The following is a 20,918-nucleotide window of genomic DNA, read 5'->3' as shown; positions in this document are numbered from 1 at the left end:
GGGTTGTGGGAGACTGGAGAGGAGAGATGGAGAAGTGCAGGAAATGCATCACCAGAGTGACAGGAAAACAGGGTGAAGGAAAAGAGGGAAGGAGGAGGGTGGGAGAGACAGTAAGGGTACAAAGTATGAAGCAAGTAAGTGATGGAGGGATGGTAAAAGAAGTTGATGGAAGGATAGAGGGAGGATGTAGGAGAAGGATAGAGCGACAGAAGGGAGGGAGGGACGGAAGAAGGACGATTAGAGGGAGGAAGAGAGGGAAGGATGTACCAAAAGAGGAAATGAGGAAAGGAGGTGGGAAGAGGCAAGGGTGAGAGGGAAGAAGAAACAACAAAGGAGGGATGAAGGGAGGGTGAGAGGGATGGGAGTAAGGAGGAAAGGATGGAGGGAGGCAAGGAGAGAAGAGTGGAAAAACAAAAGCAAGCAGGAAGGGAGGGATTTGACAGAAAAGAGGGAAAGGAGGGAGGAGGAGAGTGAAAGAAGGAGAGAAAACACAAAGGAGGGCAGAAGGAAGGGATAGAAGGATTGAAAAGCAGAGGAAAGGCGAGAAGAAGGAAGGGAGAGAAGGATGGATGAGCAGAGAAAGGAGGGAGGAAGGGAGGGAGAGAAGGATAGAAAAGCGTAGGAAAGGAGAGAGGAAGAGAGGAGAGAAGGATGGAGGAGCAGAGGAAAGGAGGGAGAAAGAGAGAAGGATGGAAAACAAAAAGGAGGGAGGAAGGGAGGGAAAGGATGGGGGAGGAGAGGAAAGGAGGGAGGAAGGGAGAGAAGGATGGAAAAGCAGAGGAAAGGAGGGAGAGAAGGATGGAGGAGCAGAGGAAAGGAAGGAGGAAGAGAGGAGAGAGACGGATAGAAAACAAAAAGGAAGAAGGAAGGAAGGGAGAGAAGGATGGAAGAGCAGAGGAAACGAGGGAGGAAGGAAGGAGAGGAGAGGATGGAGGAGCAGAGGAAAAGGGAGGAAGGAAGGGAGAGGATAGAAGAGCGGAGGAAAGGAGGGAGGAAGAGAGAGAGGGATGTGGGTCGGGGAGGGGCGAAGTGAAAAATGGAGTTGCTGTGTTGTTTTTCTTCTGAATGCTGATGCCTTGTCTGCTGCTTTAGAAAAAAAAAAGAAGAATGATCTCTCCTCTCCCTCCTCTCCTTTCGTCTCCTCCTCCCTCCCTCCCTCCCTTCCCTCCATCTATCTTCCGTCTCTTTTTTTTTCCCTCCCTGTCTTCTCCTCCGCTCGCTCCCCTGCTTTTCCTTTCCTCACTCAGTTATTTACAGCTCCTGCTCATCCCGGCTGCTGATGTTAGATTTTTTGAACATCACACTTTCATCCCGATTGCCTCACAGGACAAAAAAAAAAAAAGAAAGAAAGAAAAAAAAAGAAAGAAAAAAAAAGAGTGTGTGTACAGTTTTAGCATCGACGCCCCGAGTGGGAATCGAACCGCCGAAGCCCGGAAACGTTACACAGCCGTTAGATTCTCATTTCTGTTTTTTATTTTGTCCTCATCTTTGCTCGCAGAAGCGCTCGTTGCCGTGGCAGCTGTCAATCAGACCGTGTGGGCGGGGCTTGGATTTCCCGTTGATTGGAGTCTCAGCTCATTCGCTTTATGTCAATCGTCGGTACCAGTCATTTCCTTCATCTACCATGTATGTTTTGAGAGATCCACCTCATAATTTCAGTAATTTGTCCTAAAACTTTTTCAAAATTTTCGGCAGTGGAAGGAATTTACACACAACGTTTTTTGTGTGACACGATCAAAGTGTCTTAACATTTTGTTATCCGGCTTCACTTAATCAGACGTCCGCAATCCGGATTTTCGGTCCCACGAAGCCGGTTATCAACTCGCTAATTCAACCCAGGCTTTTCCAATCTGGATCTGTGTGCGCTCACATAAAAATGGGCGGAGTTTGCTGCACGCGACCAATCGCAGACAAGGAAAAATCCACCCGAGCCGCAGACTTAACGACGGAGGAGCAGACAATAATCTGAAATAAATACGAGGAATATAAATCCACCATCCAGGCAAAAAGCAACACAGTTGAAGCCCCAAGGTCAATGCCGACTGTGTCAATGCGTAAATTAATGGGATTGTAATCTGACTTCCCCACCATGACGGCACGAGTCGATCTGACTATAGTAACATTTCTGTGTGTTCCATAAATCTATGCGTTTATGAAATTTGTCGTTATGGCATGTGATTTTAGCCTTACTATTTTAGATGCAGCTCCAGTGGAGCAAAAAGAACGTGGGAGCAAATCAAAAATAAGTACAAAAACATACTTCAAAGTGGTCAGTACGCTTACTGTATCTTACACATGTAGTATAAGTATATATACATGTTGTAGGCTATAACATGTACAAGGCTTTACTTCTTCACACTGTCTCATCCAATGGGCAGGCCATTTTCCAAGAGAGCTGATTGGTCAGTAGGTGGGGCTTTTCTACCTGCTGAGCTCTTCTCCTGAACTTAACCTGCTCCGGAGCAGGTGAGGTGTTCAGCGTATGTTACCATGGCAACGTACCCCGATTAAAGGATAAATTCCCGCACACTGGCCAACTTCCAGAACAAAGAGTTTATTGCGACGTTTCGGTCATGGACCTTTTTCAAGCAAATGTTTGTGCCAACAAAAGAAGCCATCTTAAATAGGAGTGGCTGTGTGACTCCAACCAATCACTTTTTAAAAAAAACACACAAAAATGTTTTGTGTATATTTTGCTTGACTGTATCGTACCTTCCCTATGTGTATTGATACTGCCGTGATTGTATATTGATATTGAGTATGTAAATGTTTATATTAGACCTGTGTAAAAAGTGATTGGTTGGAGTCACACAGCCACTCCTATTTAAGATGGCTTCTTTCGTTGGCACAAACATTTGCTTGAAAAAGGTCCATGACTGAAACGTCGCAATAAACTCTTGGTTCTGGAAGTTGGCCAGTGTGCAGGAATTTATCCTTCAGTTACTTTGGACTGGTTTGTCCTTTTCCGACGCACCTGCCCGAGGAATAGATGTGCGAAGTTTTTTGCTGTTCCTGAACGTACCCCGATTAAAAAGTAAACCACCTTCATGGTAAAGAAAATCCAGGGTTAACCCTGAAGTTACCTCGCTAAGCCGAAATCCAGCTTTATGGTACAGGCCTCTGTTCCTCCTCCACTCTTTATTCAAAACAAACCAGGAGACGTAAAGAGAAGAAAACTACCAGACATCGAGGGCTCTAAAGTGGCACCAAGTGTAACACAAGTGTCTTTGCTCGTTTCCTACCAGCACAGTTGTCATTTTCCCATCCAGCGCCTATGTGGAGTACATAGCAAATGCACTTGTGTCCATCTGACCGCCCATGGGTGTGTTTGTGTTAAACTGAGCTGTGGTCAGCTGCATTTGTTGCTGCGTCGCTGTCTTGAGGCAGCTGAAAGTGACTGAGCGATAAAAAAAAAGCAGCTCTGAAGTCAGTGCTGCAGTTTTCTCTGCTATTTGAAGCTCATTATGAGGACTAGTGATGCACAACTACATAGGGAGCGCTAGTGTGCATCCACTCTGCTTGTTCCACACACAGGGACGCTGCTTCCCCTCAGGGAGCTCAGATGGACTCCTGCTGTTGCCGTTGATGATCCTTTTCCTTCTTACCTGGAAAATCCACCATTACAACAGCAATCCACAGTTGCACCTGGCTTTTTTTTTTTTTTTAAAGCGAATAGGAGAAGGCACTCTGATTGGTTTATTGCTTGTTCCATGCAAAACACCCCCATGATTAAAGAAGAGACTAAGTCCCACCCTCGTGACCCTCGAGTGCGGCCCGGAGTGTGTTGAACAGACAGCGGAGAAAGCGTTCAGACGTTGGATATAGGCTGAATCAGTCAGGGGGGGAGAGCGCAGCCAAACACACATTCATTCGCATGAAAATCTGCATTATTACTTCTGTTTGCATCATCATTTGCATCAGCACTGTGTCTGGTTTGGGGCGACACACACACACACACTTCTCAATGCAGCATACTGCATGTCGGCATGTGGGGTTAGTACTGACACCGCATGTCGACAAGTAACATTTAATGTGTTAAAAGTGACTTTATGTCGTGAGTAATGCCATTCTCTGGCTACTAAACTGACTCTTTTTACATGTATGTGATCAGACGCTGCTTTTGTGGCTGTGTGTGTGTGTGTGTGTGTGTGTTTGTGTGTTGATGAGGTTGTGGCTGTGGAGCTCCAAATTGTTTTCATGCGTTGTTTTATTTCGACCCACCAAAGGTTATCGGAGGAATCGTGTTCCCTCTCGCTCTTGCCCTCTCTTTCATTTTCCTTAGACTCCGGTCATGAGGGCTTCCTGCGCTGTAGATATTGGTATTTTTTAGTTTTATTATTGTTGCTGCTGCTGCTGTGTGTGTGTGTGTGTGTGTGTGTGTGTGTGAGTGTATGGTTTGAGTGTGTGTGTGAGTGTATGGTTTGAGTGAGTTTTTAAGGGGAGTTTAGTTACCTTTTATTGTGAGATGTTTCATTTAAGAAAATGAAAAGCCGCTTCCTCCGTCATCTTTTGTTTCCCTGGCTCCGTATTTCTGTCTCTCTCCAAATCCTCCACCTCTTTTGCCTTAATTTGAGGTTTTTACTTCCCATTATGTGGTACGTGAGTAATAAAATTGTTCGTTTATGTAAGAGCTCTTTTTTTGATCGTCTCCTTGTATGGTTGCTGGGTCTTTCTCTCTCTCTCTCTCTCTCCCTCTCACTCTCTGTCTTCCTCTTTCTCTCTGTTGCAGATGTGACATGTGACTTGTAAAATCTGGATGCATATTTTTTGATTTGTAACCTTCGGAGCAAAATCAATGTGCCAGCACCATTAAGACTGCCATTACTAAGAATATTATCTATTAAGAGTTTAAATCTGCTGCCTGCCTGCTGTTCATTGTTTTTTTTTCCAGCTGAGCTGTTCCATGCCCAAAGCCACATGGGGCAAAATGAAGCAATACATTTCGTTTTATGAGATTTTCTTCTTTATTTTTTAAGGCTGAAGAAGGTTTGGCTCTGAAATGAGTCTCATCTCTTTTAATCCCTCATATGTAGCGAAAAGACGGGCTCAGCAGATGACACCTTTTTTTTCTGTTGGTGGTGTTGTTGTTGTTTATTAAAAAAAAAAAAAAACAACCGAGGTAAAAGGCTGTGGAAATGGAAATCACCCGGTAGACTGAGGAAGCTAAGAAGGCTGTAGATGTTCACTAAAGTGATATAGCCTTTGTAAGTTAGGTCAGTAAGTTAGAGATAAGGAAGATTTCACCTCATCATCTTTGTCATAGTTTCAAACATTAGCCTGCTAGCCACTAAAAATACTTGGTTAAGGTTAGGAAAACATTATTCTTAAGGCTAGGGAAAGGTTTGTCGTCGTGGTTAAGGTTAAGAAACATTAGCCACCTAAAAATGAATACTGCTGTAATTTGGATTTGAAATCAGTTTGGCCGAGTGAAAAGTGTGTTGACCCATCCTCCACCCCACCGATGTCCTTAACACAGACTTTGCTACTCCCTTAATACCACACCACAGTGTCATTAATCATATGGCCACTAGAGGGCATTTAATTTTAATGTAAAATTAAAGTTTGACAATGTAACTCTTGCAAAATGTAACTACAGGCTGTAATAAGACGACAACAAACGGCCGATGGGGCCATCTATTGTCTACACATTTTATCTATCTGTCAGATATATCAGGTGTGTGTGTATGTGTGTTTGTGTGTGTTGTTACTTGGTTTTTCTGTTCCTGTACCCATTTCTAAGCTTGTTTAAGACACTGATGGGACTTAAACAAGCAGCAGACTCACTCAGTCTCATAATGCCTTTCTGATCATTCTTGAAAAATGTTGATTTATCAGCCAGTCAAACTGAGATTATGACAGAGGAGTTGTAAATTCGCTAGACTGTGGTGAAATGCTCCCCGGGAAAAGATGACAACATCAGGTACAGTTTAAAAGGTAACATAGAGACGAAGGTTATCTCTGCCAAGGTAGGTTTAATTTGCCTTTAAACAGTTACAGAAACCAAATAACAACAAACAGTGTTAATCTGGACTATACTAGTGCAAGTAAACCTATAAAACTCAGATTAAGGAAGACTCATGATGTTCAGCTTGTGGCACTAATACAAAAACTAAAACAAAAAAAAAGTCAAGAGCAATCTCAGCGTCTCAGAGGAATTGTGCTCAAGGCCCAGCGATCTGGAACTGAGCACAGAGGTTACAAAGGACACAAACAAACAAACAAACAAACAATATCAATTAACTGTGTCCCTCCCGTGAGTTACATCCCTCATGCGTGTCTTTCCAGTCTGCTGCCAGCACCCCATGACAGCGGATGCATTCAGGGGCCTGCGGACAGGAGGTGGTGCATTCATGACCTGATGCATTAAAGAGCCCTCGGGCAGCAGCATCGCAGACATTCATTTTTTATTTAACATCTGCTCATCCAGAAGCACCTCGGAAAGAAAAAAAAAAAAAAAAAAGGACTGAAGTAGATCCTTTTAACCCTGTGGTGCTTTTGTTGAAATGTAATCATCTCAGGCTTTCGAGCGCCGCCCCGTTTCACACCCACAGAGTTTTACACACATTTACACCTGGAACCGCCCCAGTTCAATCAAGCTAATGCCGTCTGCCGCTGTGCATCTCCGTCGGACGGGTCGGAGGTTAAGCGGGTTGCTCGAGGACACGTTGACAGAAGCCGTTGTTGTTGTTCACTTTCCCCGCAAAATGTCTCCCAACTGGGGGATTTGACCTGGCAACCCTCCAGTCCCAAACCAGCTTCTCTTAGCCCTGTGCTGCCAAGGTTGCAATCACACCTCCTGTTTGTTTTTTTGTCTTCTTTAGTTTGAGCCACCGTGGAAAGGTCTATTGAGTTGCCTTCTTAAATGTGTTTGATTCACAGTCACGCTGACTCATAATTAGTGAAAGTCGCTTGGACTCACAAGTAAGTCACAAGTCGTAGTTCATGTTTATTTGTAGCCCTTAAAGGACCATACCAGTGATTTTGCATTTTCGTCGGTAACACTTTACAATAGCAGTACAACAATTAACTTTACTTAACGTTACTTAATGTTAGTTAATGCCGTAATGGTTAATTAACTGTTAGTTAATGATTATTATGACATTTACTAATGTTAATAATATCTACAATAACCCTTAAATAACATATAAATGAATACCTTAGCATGAACAGCATTAATACATGATTCTTAGACACATTAGTTAACGGTTCGTTAACTGTTACTTAATGTTCATTACCTGTTACTTAATGTTTATTACCTGTTACTTAATGTTCATTACTGTTACTTAATGTTCATTACCTGTTACTTAATGTTCATTACCTGTTACTTAATGTTCATTACTGTTACTTAATGTTCATTACCTGTTACTTAATGTTTATTACCTGTTACTTAATGTTCATTACTGTTACTTAATGTTCATTACCTGTTACTTAATGTTTATTACCTGTTACTTAATGTTCATTACCTGTTACTTAATGTTCATTACTGTTACTTAATGTTCATTACCTGTTACTTAATGTTCATTACCTGTTACTTAATGTTTATTACCTGTTACTTAATGTTCATTACCTGTTACTTAATGTTCATTACCTGTTACTTAATGTTCATTACTGTTACTTAATGTTCATTACCTGTTACTTAATGTTTATTACCTGTTACTTAATGTTTATTACAGCATTAACTAACGTTAATTGTTATCTTTTCGTTTAGCCTACAAAATCGAGAAACTGCATATACTTCATGTTTCTGCTCTCTTATCCCAAAGCAAGCTGTCGTTGAACTTTTGACGAAAACAGTAGCCGAAATCGTTTGTGTTAATCTTGAATGGTTTGTTGCGATGTAAAATGTGGGGAAATTGTAGTAAATGGGCCAAAACGTTTAAAATAACTGGTATGGTCCTTTAACCACAGTTACAGTCTCCAAGGGCTTTACAGGCGCACGGCTGATGGCAAACAAAAACGACATCCTCTGATCTAAACCCTCAAAACAGGCAAGAAAAAACTCCCTCGAGGACCAAAAATCAAACCCAAGGGCCAAAAGAGGAAAATTAAAGAAACATTGGAACAGACGAAAGTATTAATCCAATCTAGTAAAGACAAATAGCAAGGTGTGAGGAACAGCCGGTCATCAGATGTCAACATCCATGTCATTACACCGATAAAAACTGTGAAAAAAGATTACGTTCCCACTCCTAAGACGAGCATTTTGTAAGCATCATTGTTTGATGCCACCCAGATTCGAAAGGCGTTATCCTCCCTCGGCCAAACGAGCCAAACTAAAGAAGGAAACGCTCCGGAGCTCAGTTAAAAAGCTCCAAATGTGTTTGAAGTGAATGAAATGTAAGAAAGGCGATTGAGGCTTTCCATGTTCAGGCAGCAGAGCTCTGTGGGACGCCCCGCCCGACGAGCTTAGCCCAGCAAAACCACTGCCAACTTTTAAATCAGCCCTCACAGCACAGTGTTACAGGCAGGCCGTCAGATAAAATTTGTTTTTTATGTGTTTCTGTCCTGCATTATACCCTTGTTGTAGCACTATGCATAATTCATGTGTGGATTTTTTTTTTTGTCGATTGTTATTACCCACTTTATTTATTAGTGTTTTTATTGCCTGCAGGGGCTCTTTGCCGTGCTCTTTTGAAATCCCTTACAAATAAAACTCACTGTTGCCACTCACACACCTCATACCTGTCCCTCCTGTCTCTCTCTTTGTCCCTGTCTGTCTCAGGTTATTTGAGACTCTGCAGTCTCTGTTCTGGTCGGTGTTTGGTCTGCTCAACCTGTACGTCACCACCGTCAAGGCCCGACACGAGTTCACGGAGTTTGTCGGGGCGACCATGTTCGGGACGTACAACGTCATCTCCCTGGTGGTGCTGCTCAACATGCTGATCGCCATGATGAACAACTCCTACCAGCTCATCGCTGTGAGTAGCAACACACTGAATATTGCAAACACACTCTAAAACAACAAACCTGGACCTTTCACCGCAGCTGTGGCGCTCAGGGGCGTTATTAGTGAGGTTTCTTTCCTCCACAACCAACCCAATTTAGGTCTCCATTTGTGTTTTTAAAAAAGAAAACTGGTCTGAATTATATGAATATTTTAATTACACATGCTCTCCAGCGGTGTCGGTCGTGTTGTAAGTGTGGTGACGCGCTGCTGCTGAATGAACACAGAGGGAAGAGTGAATAATTCATCTCCCAGACGCCCGTGTTCAAAGCTACACTGCGGGCCACATGTTCAGATTGCAGAAGAGGTGAACGGTTAGGGCAGCATGAAAAACTGGCAAGAAGACAAGCAGGTACAACCATCCGTGACGTTTATAGATTTTGCAAAACGGCACATTGTGTCAAGAGTTGTTGATCTGTTCAGAAGAGGAAAAAAAATACTGAAGAAAACCCTCACAGAACAGCGGAAGGATAAAGGCTGTAGATAAAAATGAAAAAATTGTTTCAGGTACTCCAAGCCAATAAAAAAAGACGGTAGTCTTTATTGGCAAAGAGCTAAAAAGCCCTCATGGTTCTCTCTTATTTTTTTCTTCCTATCTGCTGTTTCTGGTACATCTCTAGATCAAGGCAAGGCAAGGCAAGGCAAATTTATTTGTACAGCACATTTCAGCAACAAGGCAATTCAAAGTGCTTTACATAGAGCATAAAGGCATTAAAACAATGTAAAAGCAACACAAGAAAACATACATAAAAACAATTAATAAAAAGAAGCTAAAAGAAGAATAAGATGATAAAACAGGACATTAAAAGTTACAGTGCAGTGTAAAATATTAACCCTTAATGTGGTTTAATGGAAGGCAGCGGCAAACAGAAAAGTCTTCAGCTGTGATTTAAAAGAACTGAGAGTCGCAGCAGATCTACACTTTTCTGGGATTTTGTTCCAGACATGTGGAGCATAAAAACTAAACGCTGCTTCTCCATGTTTAGTTTTGACTCTGGGGTCAGAAAGCAGACCTGTCCCAGACGACCTAAGAGGTCTGGATGGTTCATAATTTAGCAGCAGATCAGAGATGTATTTTGGCCCTAAACCATTTAGTGCTTTATAAACCAACAGCAATATCTTGAAATCAATTCTTTGACACACAGGAAGCCGGTGTAAAGATCTGAGAACTGGAGTGATATGATCCACTTTCTTGGTCTTCGTGAGGACTCGAGCAGCAGCATTCTGAATCAGCTGCAGCTGTTTGATGGATTTTTTTAGGGAGACCCGTGAAGACAGCATTACAGTAGTCAAGTCTACTGAAGATAAATGCATGGACAAGTTTTTCCAAATCCTGCTGAGACATAAGTCCTTTAATTCTTGATATATTCTTAAGGTGATAGTAGGCCGACTTTGTAACTGTCTTCATGTGGCTGTTGAAATTCAGGTCTGAGTCCACGACTACACCAAGATTTCTGGCTTGGTTTGTGCTTTTTAACATTATTGATTGAAGCTGAGTGCTAACTTTTAATCGTTCTTCCTTGGCTCCAAAAACAATGACTTCAGTTTTGTCTTTGTTTAAGTGAAGAAAATTCTGGCACATCCGATCGTTGATTGGATCAAAAACACACCCAGACAAAAACCTTCACTCGCTTTGTACTTTGTGATCCTTTTCTAGGTCAGCTAATTAGCCTTCCAAGTTCAAAATAGCCATGCCAGCCTAAACCTATTTCGATAAAGTAACTACTAAGTTCCATGTAAAAGTTTTGTTTAGCCTATATTTTAATCAGAGTGTGTCTTTAGCATTCAGTATTTCCTCTTAGCGAACGTCTGATCTCCAAAATTTTTCTGTGGAAGCTATTTAGATGATTTCTGCCTCTAAGAAACAGATATAACAAAACAAAATAAACTTTTCCTCTCTCGTCCTGTTTCTGATTGACTGAGTGGTTGATAAATTTGTTTACTGACTGCGTCCTCCTTCTCGTCATCCAGGATCATGCCGACATCGAGTGGAAGTTCGCCCGCACCAAGCTGTGGATGAGCTACTTCGACGAGGGCGGGACGCTGCCGCCGCCGTTCAACATCATCCCCAGCCCCAAGTCCGTCTGGTACCTGCTCATGTGGCTCCACAACAAGCTCTGCAGGAGAGGCCAGCCGCCCGGGGACGACCCGCACAAATGCGAAAACCTGCGGGAATTCACGGTAAGAGCCGCCGCAGGAAGAATCAGAATCAGAATCAGAATCAGAATACTTTATTGATCCCCAGGGGGAAATTACTTTTTGTTACAATAACAACTCCCACTCCAAGTGTACAAGTTAAAAGAGCAAACAGTCAAGAAAAATAAAAAAAGGAATATAAATATAAATATAAATATAAATATATATAAAATAAAAAAATATGTACAAGTGCAAACATGGACAGGAGTTATTGCACTATAGGTTATTGCACGTAAGTATGGTATTAAATATGGATTATTAGAGTTAAAAATGATAGTTAAAAATAGGAAAAGTTAGAAAACGAGCAGGAGCGCTTGCAACAGGCTGCATGTACGGTCGCACAATTAAGAGAGGAAAGAGCAGAGAGGAGAAGTTATGCAATCACAACACCGACACTGTGAAGGGATGGTCACTAACCATCCACAAAGGAGCTCTGATGCCCCACTTTTCTACGCCGCAGTTGAAAAAAAAACCAACAGCATCAGTCAGACAAAACTGCTCAAGAATGTGAAAATAACTTTATTTATTCATGCGGAGCCTAATATGCTGGAGCAGCCATATGCCTGTCATTGAAACACGCGTGCAAACAAGGTCTGCAGGATTTTACCCAGGCTGAGGAGCCATATGCTGAACAGCGAAGGTCACGTTAACAAGTCATGACGGCCTCACATGCACACGGGGCTTTACTGCGAATAACAAGATCACACCGACACTGCAAGGTGACTGTTTAAAGCATTTACACGATTCCAGGGAAAGTGTTTTCTCCTTCATAATTTAAATTGACACGGATTTGTTTAATTTTAATTTGCCGTCAATCATGACGCTCCCAAGGTGTAAAGGGAAAAGCCTGAGCAGAAATCCTGGGGAAACGGCTACACTCACATCCGCCAGGTATGACTTTACTCGCTAATGAGGACAGAGTTACGTAACGTGTACTAACCGCGCATTTCCCACTGCAAGCGACACGATCAACACATCAACAGAAATCCAATCCGCTCCCGACGCAGCAGAGCAGCTGCAGAAACTCGAAGCAGTCGGCTCACGGTTCACATTTCCAAGTTGTGCCTCCTTGTTTACCTGCCTTACCTGTGTCTCCCTTTCATGAACGCTACATCAGCCCGGCAAGTGCAAAAAAAAACAGATGAGAAGTCGCTTCCAGCCATTAAAAGTTTCCCGGTTTCTCGACAACTTTTGTTTGAAAGACTACAGAAATGAACTTCTCAGAGAAGGCTCGCATTGGGGGTTGATGGTAAATTGTGCTTGATGCCCAAATTCCAGTTCAAGTACGCGATCCAAACACAAAACACCACCAATCAAAGACTGCTCTGTCGCTGTCACCATGGAGATGACAACCACCTCACAGCTGTGCAGTTTGTTCCAGGATAAGTGTTGTTAGTTTAATTGGTGTACTAGAAAAATCATAGGCAAAATATAATAATAATAATAATAATAATAATACCTTTATTTGTATAGCACTTTTCAAAACACACAGTTACAAAGTGCTTCACAATAAAATAATCAAATAAAAATAATCAAATAAAATACAATACAAATTAATAAAATAAAAATAAAAGTGTCGATAAAACAAAAACAAAATTAAAAAAATAATAAAAATTTAATAATATAATTAATAATAAATATTAATCATAGAATTAATAATACAATTTAATAATATAAATAAATTAAATTAAATAACTTAAATAAAAACAGAAGAGGTCCCCATGAAATACAGTAAAAGACCATAAAAGACAGAGCCAGCAACTAAGAAAAGGCCATACAGTAGAAGTGAGTTTTAAGAACCATAAAACCATAAGGAACCATAAAACTGTCTGACTGACTGTAAAACAATGTAATATGAAACATTACAATAAGTCCCTTGTAAAGCCTGTTGCATACATGGTAACATACCTTTGATATTTTGTCTATTTTTTTTTGTTTGTTTGTTTTGTTTTCTTTTGGTTTGGTTTGGTTGTGAATCAGGTTTAAAGGTCATGAATCATCTTGGAATTGGTTCAAGTTTAGGTTTAGAGCCCAGAATCACTGTTTACAGTCTCAAAGGGCTTTAGAGACAAACAAACAGGACGTAACCTTCATAGCGAGAGAAAAAAATAAATAAATAAAAATAAAAAAATAAAAAAAAAAACACAGATTATATGGAGAAAGGGACCACAGACAGAAGGGACTCCTTCCGGGCCTGACAGATGTGCAGTAAGTGCCGACCAGGTGGCCTAATTGTATAATTAAAGCTACATTAAACAATATTACATGCATTTTTTACAATAAAATGGCCCCTTGCAATGTGAGAATCATGTCTTTCTTCTTCTTTCCACCAGACTGTTGTTATTTCCTGGTCTGGGCTTGCTAAATTTTTGTATCGACTCAAGTAAACTCCTCCTCTGCCCTCCTCTCCACCACTTTGCCTCTTCAGCTTCATTCAAAGCGTCTCCGAAATCACACATTTCATCTGCAGATAATCGCATCCAAATTTGTATTTGTATCCAAATTTGGAGTCAAATTTATCCCTCATTTCCATTGCAAAATTTGTACAACCAAGCTGCCATGAACGCCGAGCTCCCAACACCCTCTGCTGCTCAGAAATCACTCAGTGCAGCTTTAAGTTAGACCAAAAAAGGTAATAAAATCTAATCGGAAAGAGGTAATATGCATCATAATGTTAACAGTTATATAAATTAAATATCAACAAGAGTCCAGAAGAAAATCAAAAAGCCATGAATCAAATTTCAACAACATGTCTGTAAAGTGTTTTTTTATGGATCCCACCAGAGTTCTGGGCAAGATAGCTGGACACAAGCCCTAACTCAACCATAAACCAAACTTTAACCATGTGGGTGGATCTTGCCCAGAACTCTGGTGGGTTTCATAATATCTAGAAGTAATGTGAAGCAGACCTACATTTTTTATTCAAATTCAGCAGACACAACTAACAGAATGCCAGTAGATGTGTCTACTAGTATGTGGTTGAGATATTATTTGTGGCTCATGGCATTATCCTGACATCTTGTTGATATTTACCTTGTATACCAACCAGTGTTAATTTCGTTGACGAAGACTATGACGAAAAATATTTGTCAACGAACCTTTTTCGCATAGTTTTGAGGACGTTTTCACGACAGTTAGGTTGTTGACCTAAATTATATTTGGTTGTGTTTAGTTGCACAGTCTTAGTTACACAGCTTTGGTTGACTTCAGTCGACTTCGCTATGTGAGATCATCTTTTGTGAAAAAGCCACGGTCACGTGTTTGACATTAAGAATAAAGTAAAATACATGTTTTGTATTACAGCCATCAAATCTGTGTCAGGATTGCATATTCAAACCTTAATATCCAATCCAATCCAATCCACTTTATTTATATAGCACAATTTTAACAAACACAAGGTTTTCCAAGTTGCTGCACAGCAAGATAAAACAACACAAGATAACACAATAGAAGCAGAATAAAAAGGTAAAAAACACAGTAGGATAACACGATAAAATAAGATAAGATCAATTAAATTAAAATCAAATAAAGTAAAATAATAAGTAAAATACTACTACTACTACTACTAATAATAATAATAATAATAATGATAATAATAATAATAAAATAATAATAAAACAAAATAGGATAGAATAAATAAAATATATAAAAATATTAAAATAAAATAATAAAATAAAATAAAATAAAATAAAATAATAATACAATTATAATTTTAATAGAATAAAATAATGTAAAATGCACTGCCCGCACAGCATAAAAGAAAAAACATGCACACATAAAATAATAAATCATAAAATCATAAATCCTACATAGTATCAAAAGCTAAAGAAAAGAAGTGGGTTTTAAGAAGGGTTTTAAAATGAGATAGTGAGGAGGCCTGCCTAATGTGCAGCGGCAATCCATTCCAAAGTGTTGGAGCCGCTACGGCAAAAGCTCGTTCCCCTCCTAATACCATTCCATAACAGACTGATGGATACTTCCAATGACTGGAAATTCTGTAGAAAAATTTAATCGACTAAAATCTGCTAATATTTGGTCTACTAAAACTAGACTAAGACTAAAAGACTTAAGACTAGACTAAGACTAAAACTCTTATGATATTTAGTCAACTAAAACTAGACTAAGACTAAAAGATTTCAGATGAGTAAAATATGACTAAAACTAAATGGTGTGTTATTCAAAAGGCTAAGACTACATCAGAATTTGCTGTCCAAATTAACACTGATACCAACTGACTTTCTGTTGAACCGTAAGGGGACTATTCATAGGAGGCGTGACCGGTGAAGATAATTATAGTTCCTCAAAACTCTTGTATCCTGATGAAATCCCGGCGGGAACGAGACGGGACCGAGCGACACGCCGACCGAGCCGCTCGCAGCGTGAACTCACACCTGGCACAGTCTCACGTCTCACATGGGCAGCACATGAGGGTGTCGGCATACACATCACACATGCAACAGATGCATTCTAGCATGCGGTTCACATGTTAAAAAAAACACACACACACACACGTTATACCCAATGAACTGCATGCACTGATAAGCAGACGCACGGTCGGATTTAACCGTCCAATCATCTGCAGAAAAAACTCTGATGAAGCGGCGCAGAATGCAAAAGCCTCTCTCGCAGTCTCGCACACACACAGCCCACTTTCTCTCTCCCCTACAAACACACACACACACACATACAGAGGAAGCGAGAGAGAGAGAGAGAGAGAGAGTACAGCTGGCATGTTCACCTCAGTTGAAGTCAGCTGAGTTATATAAGCCAACCAGCCCACATAGGTTCACAGAGCCACACAGCACTGCAGAGATCTGATCAAGGGAGAGAGGGAGAGGGTGTGTGTGTGTGTGTGTGTGTTGACAGGATAAGCGAAAAAAACAGAGCATGAGATATGGGGAGGGAAGAATAGCTGTGAAGAGAGAGAGAGAGTCTGTTGGATACAGGAAGATGCAGGGAGGAGGAATGTAGGTTTGTGTGTGTGTGTGTGTGTGTGTGTGTGTGTGTGTGTGTGCGAGTTAATAAAAAAGCACGAAAATGATTGGGTATGTGTGATGCTGCTTGATAATAGTTACAGGTAGGGAGAGGCGGTGAAAGTGAGAGATGGAGAGATGAATTAGATGAGTATAAAACATGATGAAAGAGAGAGAAACAGATCCCCAGCAAGGCTTAATGAAAATTGAATTGAATTTTGGAGAAAGGAGCAAAACGGGGAGAAAGTAAGAGAGAAAGAAATGGGTTGGAAAAGATATGGGGAGGATGAATGTGTGTGTGTGTGTGTGTGTGAGAGAGAGAAAGAGAGAAGATGAAGTAAATGGATATTGTGGAGACAGGAGCAGGGGAGGCAGCCACAGAGAAAGCAAATGAAGAGAAATGCTGCATTCAGGTGCAATCACACATATTCAAAGTCAGATAATAAAGTCGAAAAGTCCGCCACCGGGTTAAGACGCGACGACAGCGTTTAGTCGCGGTGGGAAAGATGAATGAATGTGCTTAAAAATCAGATCTCTGGACACCCGACGCGCTGCGGAGAAACTGGTCGCATTTTGTAAAAAAAAACAAAAAAAAAAAAAAAACAAGAAGCAGCCGAACCCACGTCATCATTTCCAGAACATCCCTGTTTGTTTGTCGTTTGTCTTCCGGCTTCGATTTCCTGACAAAGCAGCGCTTGAATGCGGCCAACGTGGAAGTCCCAGATGTGGGGCTTTCACAGCAGCACATGAAAGCGCAAAAGACCGAGACAGATGGGGAGGGGGTGAAGAACCAGACGAGGGCATGAACAGACTGTCCTGTAAAACCCAAAAGTCACCGGTTTGACTCCTCCAACTCTCCAACAAAACCCTGAACTTCTCCCCGTGCGCTCACCGGATGAAAGTCTGGATGGAAACTTAAGTTAAAGGAACAAAATGTGAACCGCGGCCCAAAGGAAAGGAAGGAAGGAAGTCTCAAATGAAAATTTCAGCTACTATGAGAGCTGCTGTAAACTTAAGGGAAGCGTTGTTGTTGGTATTTGCTTGAACAAGGCTAGCTAGTTTACAATAAACAGTGAATCAACACAACTACATTTATCCAACATATAAATACATATACAGGGTGTCCATAAAGTCTCTTTACAATTTAACAAATTTATTACAAAAGCAAATGAACAGACAAATCTGTGGAAATTATTACAAAATGAGGAGTAGATATTGAAGTTTTTTTGTTTTTTTTTTGCCTCATTTAATACTCATTTAATACACTCTATATGGCCACCATTAAGACGGTACTCGCTGTCGCAGAGCCTCATCGATGGTAGCAATGGCATCAGTGATCTTTTGCTGAATTACACAAATGCAATGTGATTGAAAACTTTGATAACCGCTGAGTACATAGAACAAATCTGATTAACATATCTCATCGACTGCTTTTGTAATAGATTTTTTAAATTGTAAAGAGACTTTGTATATATTTTTTGAATGTCAGCTGTGGCTATTGTCAGATCAAATTTCTTATCATTCACAGAAAGGCCTTTTTGAATCCTGTGCTTTTCCTGCAAGGGGGGTGGATTTTTTTTCTGTTTGTGCATTGATTGTTTATGTTGAGTTAATGCAAAGTGACGTGATGAGTCTTCTGGGAAGGTCTGAAGCGTGCAGTAAGTGTGCAAAACAAAATAATATGCAAGTTGTGCTCTGGAGACCAGTGCATCGCTCTTTAGGGGAGGACGAGGCATCAGGTTTATCGTTCTTAATAAGCCTTAATGGAATGCACATGGAATGCAACGTTTTGGGCGTAATACCCTTTATCTAATCTTACCCAGACTGAGACAAGATGTTAGATACCATTTTCACCTCTGCACGTCCTGTGGTTCGGTTCGTATGGGTTGCATTTCATGGGTAACACTTTACAATAAGAGTACAACAATTAACGTTAGTTAATGCTGTAATAAACAGTAAGTGACAGGTAATAATCATTAAGTAACAGTTAACTAACCATTAACTAATGTGTCTAAGAATCATGTACTAATGCTGTTCATGCTAAGGTATTAATTTATATGTTATTTAAGGGTTATTGTAGATATTATTAACATTAGTAAATGCCATAATAATCATTAACTAACAGTTAATTAACCATTATGGCATTAACTAACGTTAACTAACGTTAATTGTTGTACTCTTATTGTAAAATGTTACCATTTCACGTTAGCTTAGCATAAAGACTTGAAGTCTATGGGAGTCGCTAGCCTAGCAGAAAAGTGGAAAGTGGAAAAATAAACCTTACAGCAACTCCGAAGCTGTCTTATTTCCACGGTGCACTATGTGTGTTTGAAATACACATCTGGGTAAGTCGATAAAAAGCTTATTTTGCCCAAAATGTTAGAGTATTCCCTTCAGTCTTCTTGTACTCACCCTCCTCTGTTTTTACGAGGGCAGGAGGAAAATATTCTGCTGATGTTGATCAGGAACAGTAGCAGAGATCAAAATGCTGTGTGCCCATCTGTGAAAAATCCATTAGATGTTGAAAAAGTTTTATTCTGTTCAAATGCTCTGGGGCGTGTAAACGTACTTCTTATCACGTCTTTAGTGAGAACGACTGCGGTCAGGTTGAAGAAATATTCTGCATGTAACTGTGGCTGCTGATGCTCCACCAAAGCCAGGATTTTTTTTTCCTACTAATGAAGATTCATGGGTCTGATTTGGGCACTGACATGCTAAAAATACCCCCAAACACTCCTGACTACACTTGATTCAATTGATTCATTTATCTAATGAGGTGAGAAGCGTGCTTTATAGCGGATTGACTTCCATTTGTGCTCGTTTCTCTCGGTTAAGTCGTTATGATTATGGATGAGAGCGTCAGCGAAAGGACTAAAAATGTAAATGGAGAGCAGAAGTTTTCTCCTAAAAAAAAAAAAAAAAAAACGCCAGCTATCCATTTTGAGTGGGAAGAAAAAAAAGGGAGAAAAAAAAAATCATTACCTGCAGTTCATTATTATTAAAAGTCTCTCCAGTGTGAAGAGTCCAGGGCTGTAAAAGTGTCATTTTGTACGCCAAAAGTAATTAGTTACCAACTGCCTTTTGTTTAATTTTAGTGCCATTAATCACTGTGGGCAATTGATTAGAGATAATAGATCAGAGAATGGATGAGAGAGAGAGAGGATGGATGCATGAATGTGAGAAGAGGTGGAAGAGGGCACAAAGAGAGAGAGAGAGAGAGAGAGAGACAACAAAAGACAGGAAGAAATTTGCTTTAACAAATTCATCGTATTTTCTTTCCCCAGGAGCGCCATGCCGACAGTCTGATACAGAATCAACACTACCAGGTCAGTACCACCTGTCTTTTCAGCTTTTTACCTGTGTGTGTGTGTGTGTGTGTGTGTGTGTGTGTGTGTGTGTGTGTGCATGTGCATGTGTGTTTGTATGTGTATGAGCAAATTAAAAAATGACTCACGACATGGTGATCACAACCATATTCCGCGTTTTTTTTTTTTTTTTTTTTTTAATCTCTATTACAGGCAAGAAACGTCAGGGAATGTAATAAAAAATTATTGGGATTTTGTCAGCCTTAATTAAAAAAAGACAAAAAAAAAAAAAAAAAACGTAACTAGTCCTTCTCCAAACACATTACCAATCATAGCGATCAAGTCCAGCCACGCCGATTTGATCACTGTAAGCAAATGATTGTTATAAATGAGTTTTATTTAATTTTTTTTCTTTATTTTTCTTGCAGAGCACCATCTCATTGACATTTATATATTTATTACGTGGATATAAAGCAGTGAAACAGACATTAATTGAATGGTAACACTTTATAATAACAGTACAACAAATAACGTTAGTTAATGCCGTAATAAACATTAAGTAACAGGTAATGAACATTAAGTAACAGGTAATAAACATTAAGTAACAGGTAATGAACATTAAGTAACAGGTAATAAACATTAAGTAACAGGTAATAAACATTAAGTAACAGGTAATGAACATTAAGTAACAGGTAATAAACATTAAGTAACAGGTAATAAACATTAAGTAACAGGTAATAAACATTAAGTAACAGGTAATGAACATTAAGTAACAGGTAATAAACATTAAGTAACAGGTAATAAACATTAAGTAACAGGTAATGAACATTAAGTAACAGGTAATAAACATTAAGTAACAGGTAATAAACATTAAGTAACAGGTAATAAACATTAAGTAACAGGTAATGAACATTAAGTAACAGGTAATAAACATTAAGTAACAGGTAATAAACATTAAGTAACAGGTAATGAACATTAAGTAACAGGTAATAAACATTAAGTAACAGGTAATAAACATTAAGTAACAGGTAATGAACATTAAGTAACAGGTAATAAACATTAAGTAACAGTTAACTAACCGTTAACTAATGTGTCTAAGAATCATGTACTAATGCTGTTCATGCTAAGGTATTAATTTATATGTTATTTAAGGGTTATTGTAGATATTATTATCATTAGTAAATGCCATAATAATCATTAACTAACAGTTAATTAACCATTACGGCATTAACTAACGTTAACTAACATTAATTGTTGTACTCTTATTGTAAAGTGTTACCAATTGAATTACTAAATAATTCAGATATGATACAGTAAAGTTTATATAACAAACTGCAAAACTTCCAACTGTCTCTTATTTGACTTTATTACACATTAGACCCCGGCTCTGAAAGTGGCACATGACCCCGCCTGTTATATCCTTTCAACAGAATATATAATTTAAATTGAACTCTCTCAAGCTCCAGAAAGAGTCAAGAGACCAGTTGAACCAGCTGAGTG

The 20,918-nt window shown here is 39.8% G+C and overlaps 1 protein-coding gene across 1 annotated transcript in view; it reads left to right on the top strand.

The window, feature by feature from the left end:
- Positions 1–20,918, top strand: part of trpc5a (transient receptor potential cation channel, subfamily C, member 5a) — a 110,569-nt gene that overhangs the window by 80,039 nt on the left and 9,612 nt on the right. The window contains 3 exon segments of the mRNA XM_030076062.1: positions 8,723–8,918; positions 10,916–11,125; positions 19,398–19,439. Coding sequence (XP_029931922.1) covers positions 8,723–8,918; positions 10,916–11,125; positions 19,398–19,439 — 448 coding nt within the window.

The sequence above is a fragment of the Myripristis murdjan genome, chromosome 18, assembly GCF_902150065.1.
Source record: "Myripristis murdjan chromosome 18, fMyrMur1.1, whole genome shotgun sequence".
NCBI lineage: Eukaryota > Metazoa > Chordata > Actinopteri > Holocentriformes > Holocentridae > Myripristis > Myripristis murdjan.
This window is presented reverse-complemented; position numbering and strand designations above follow the sequence as displayed.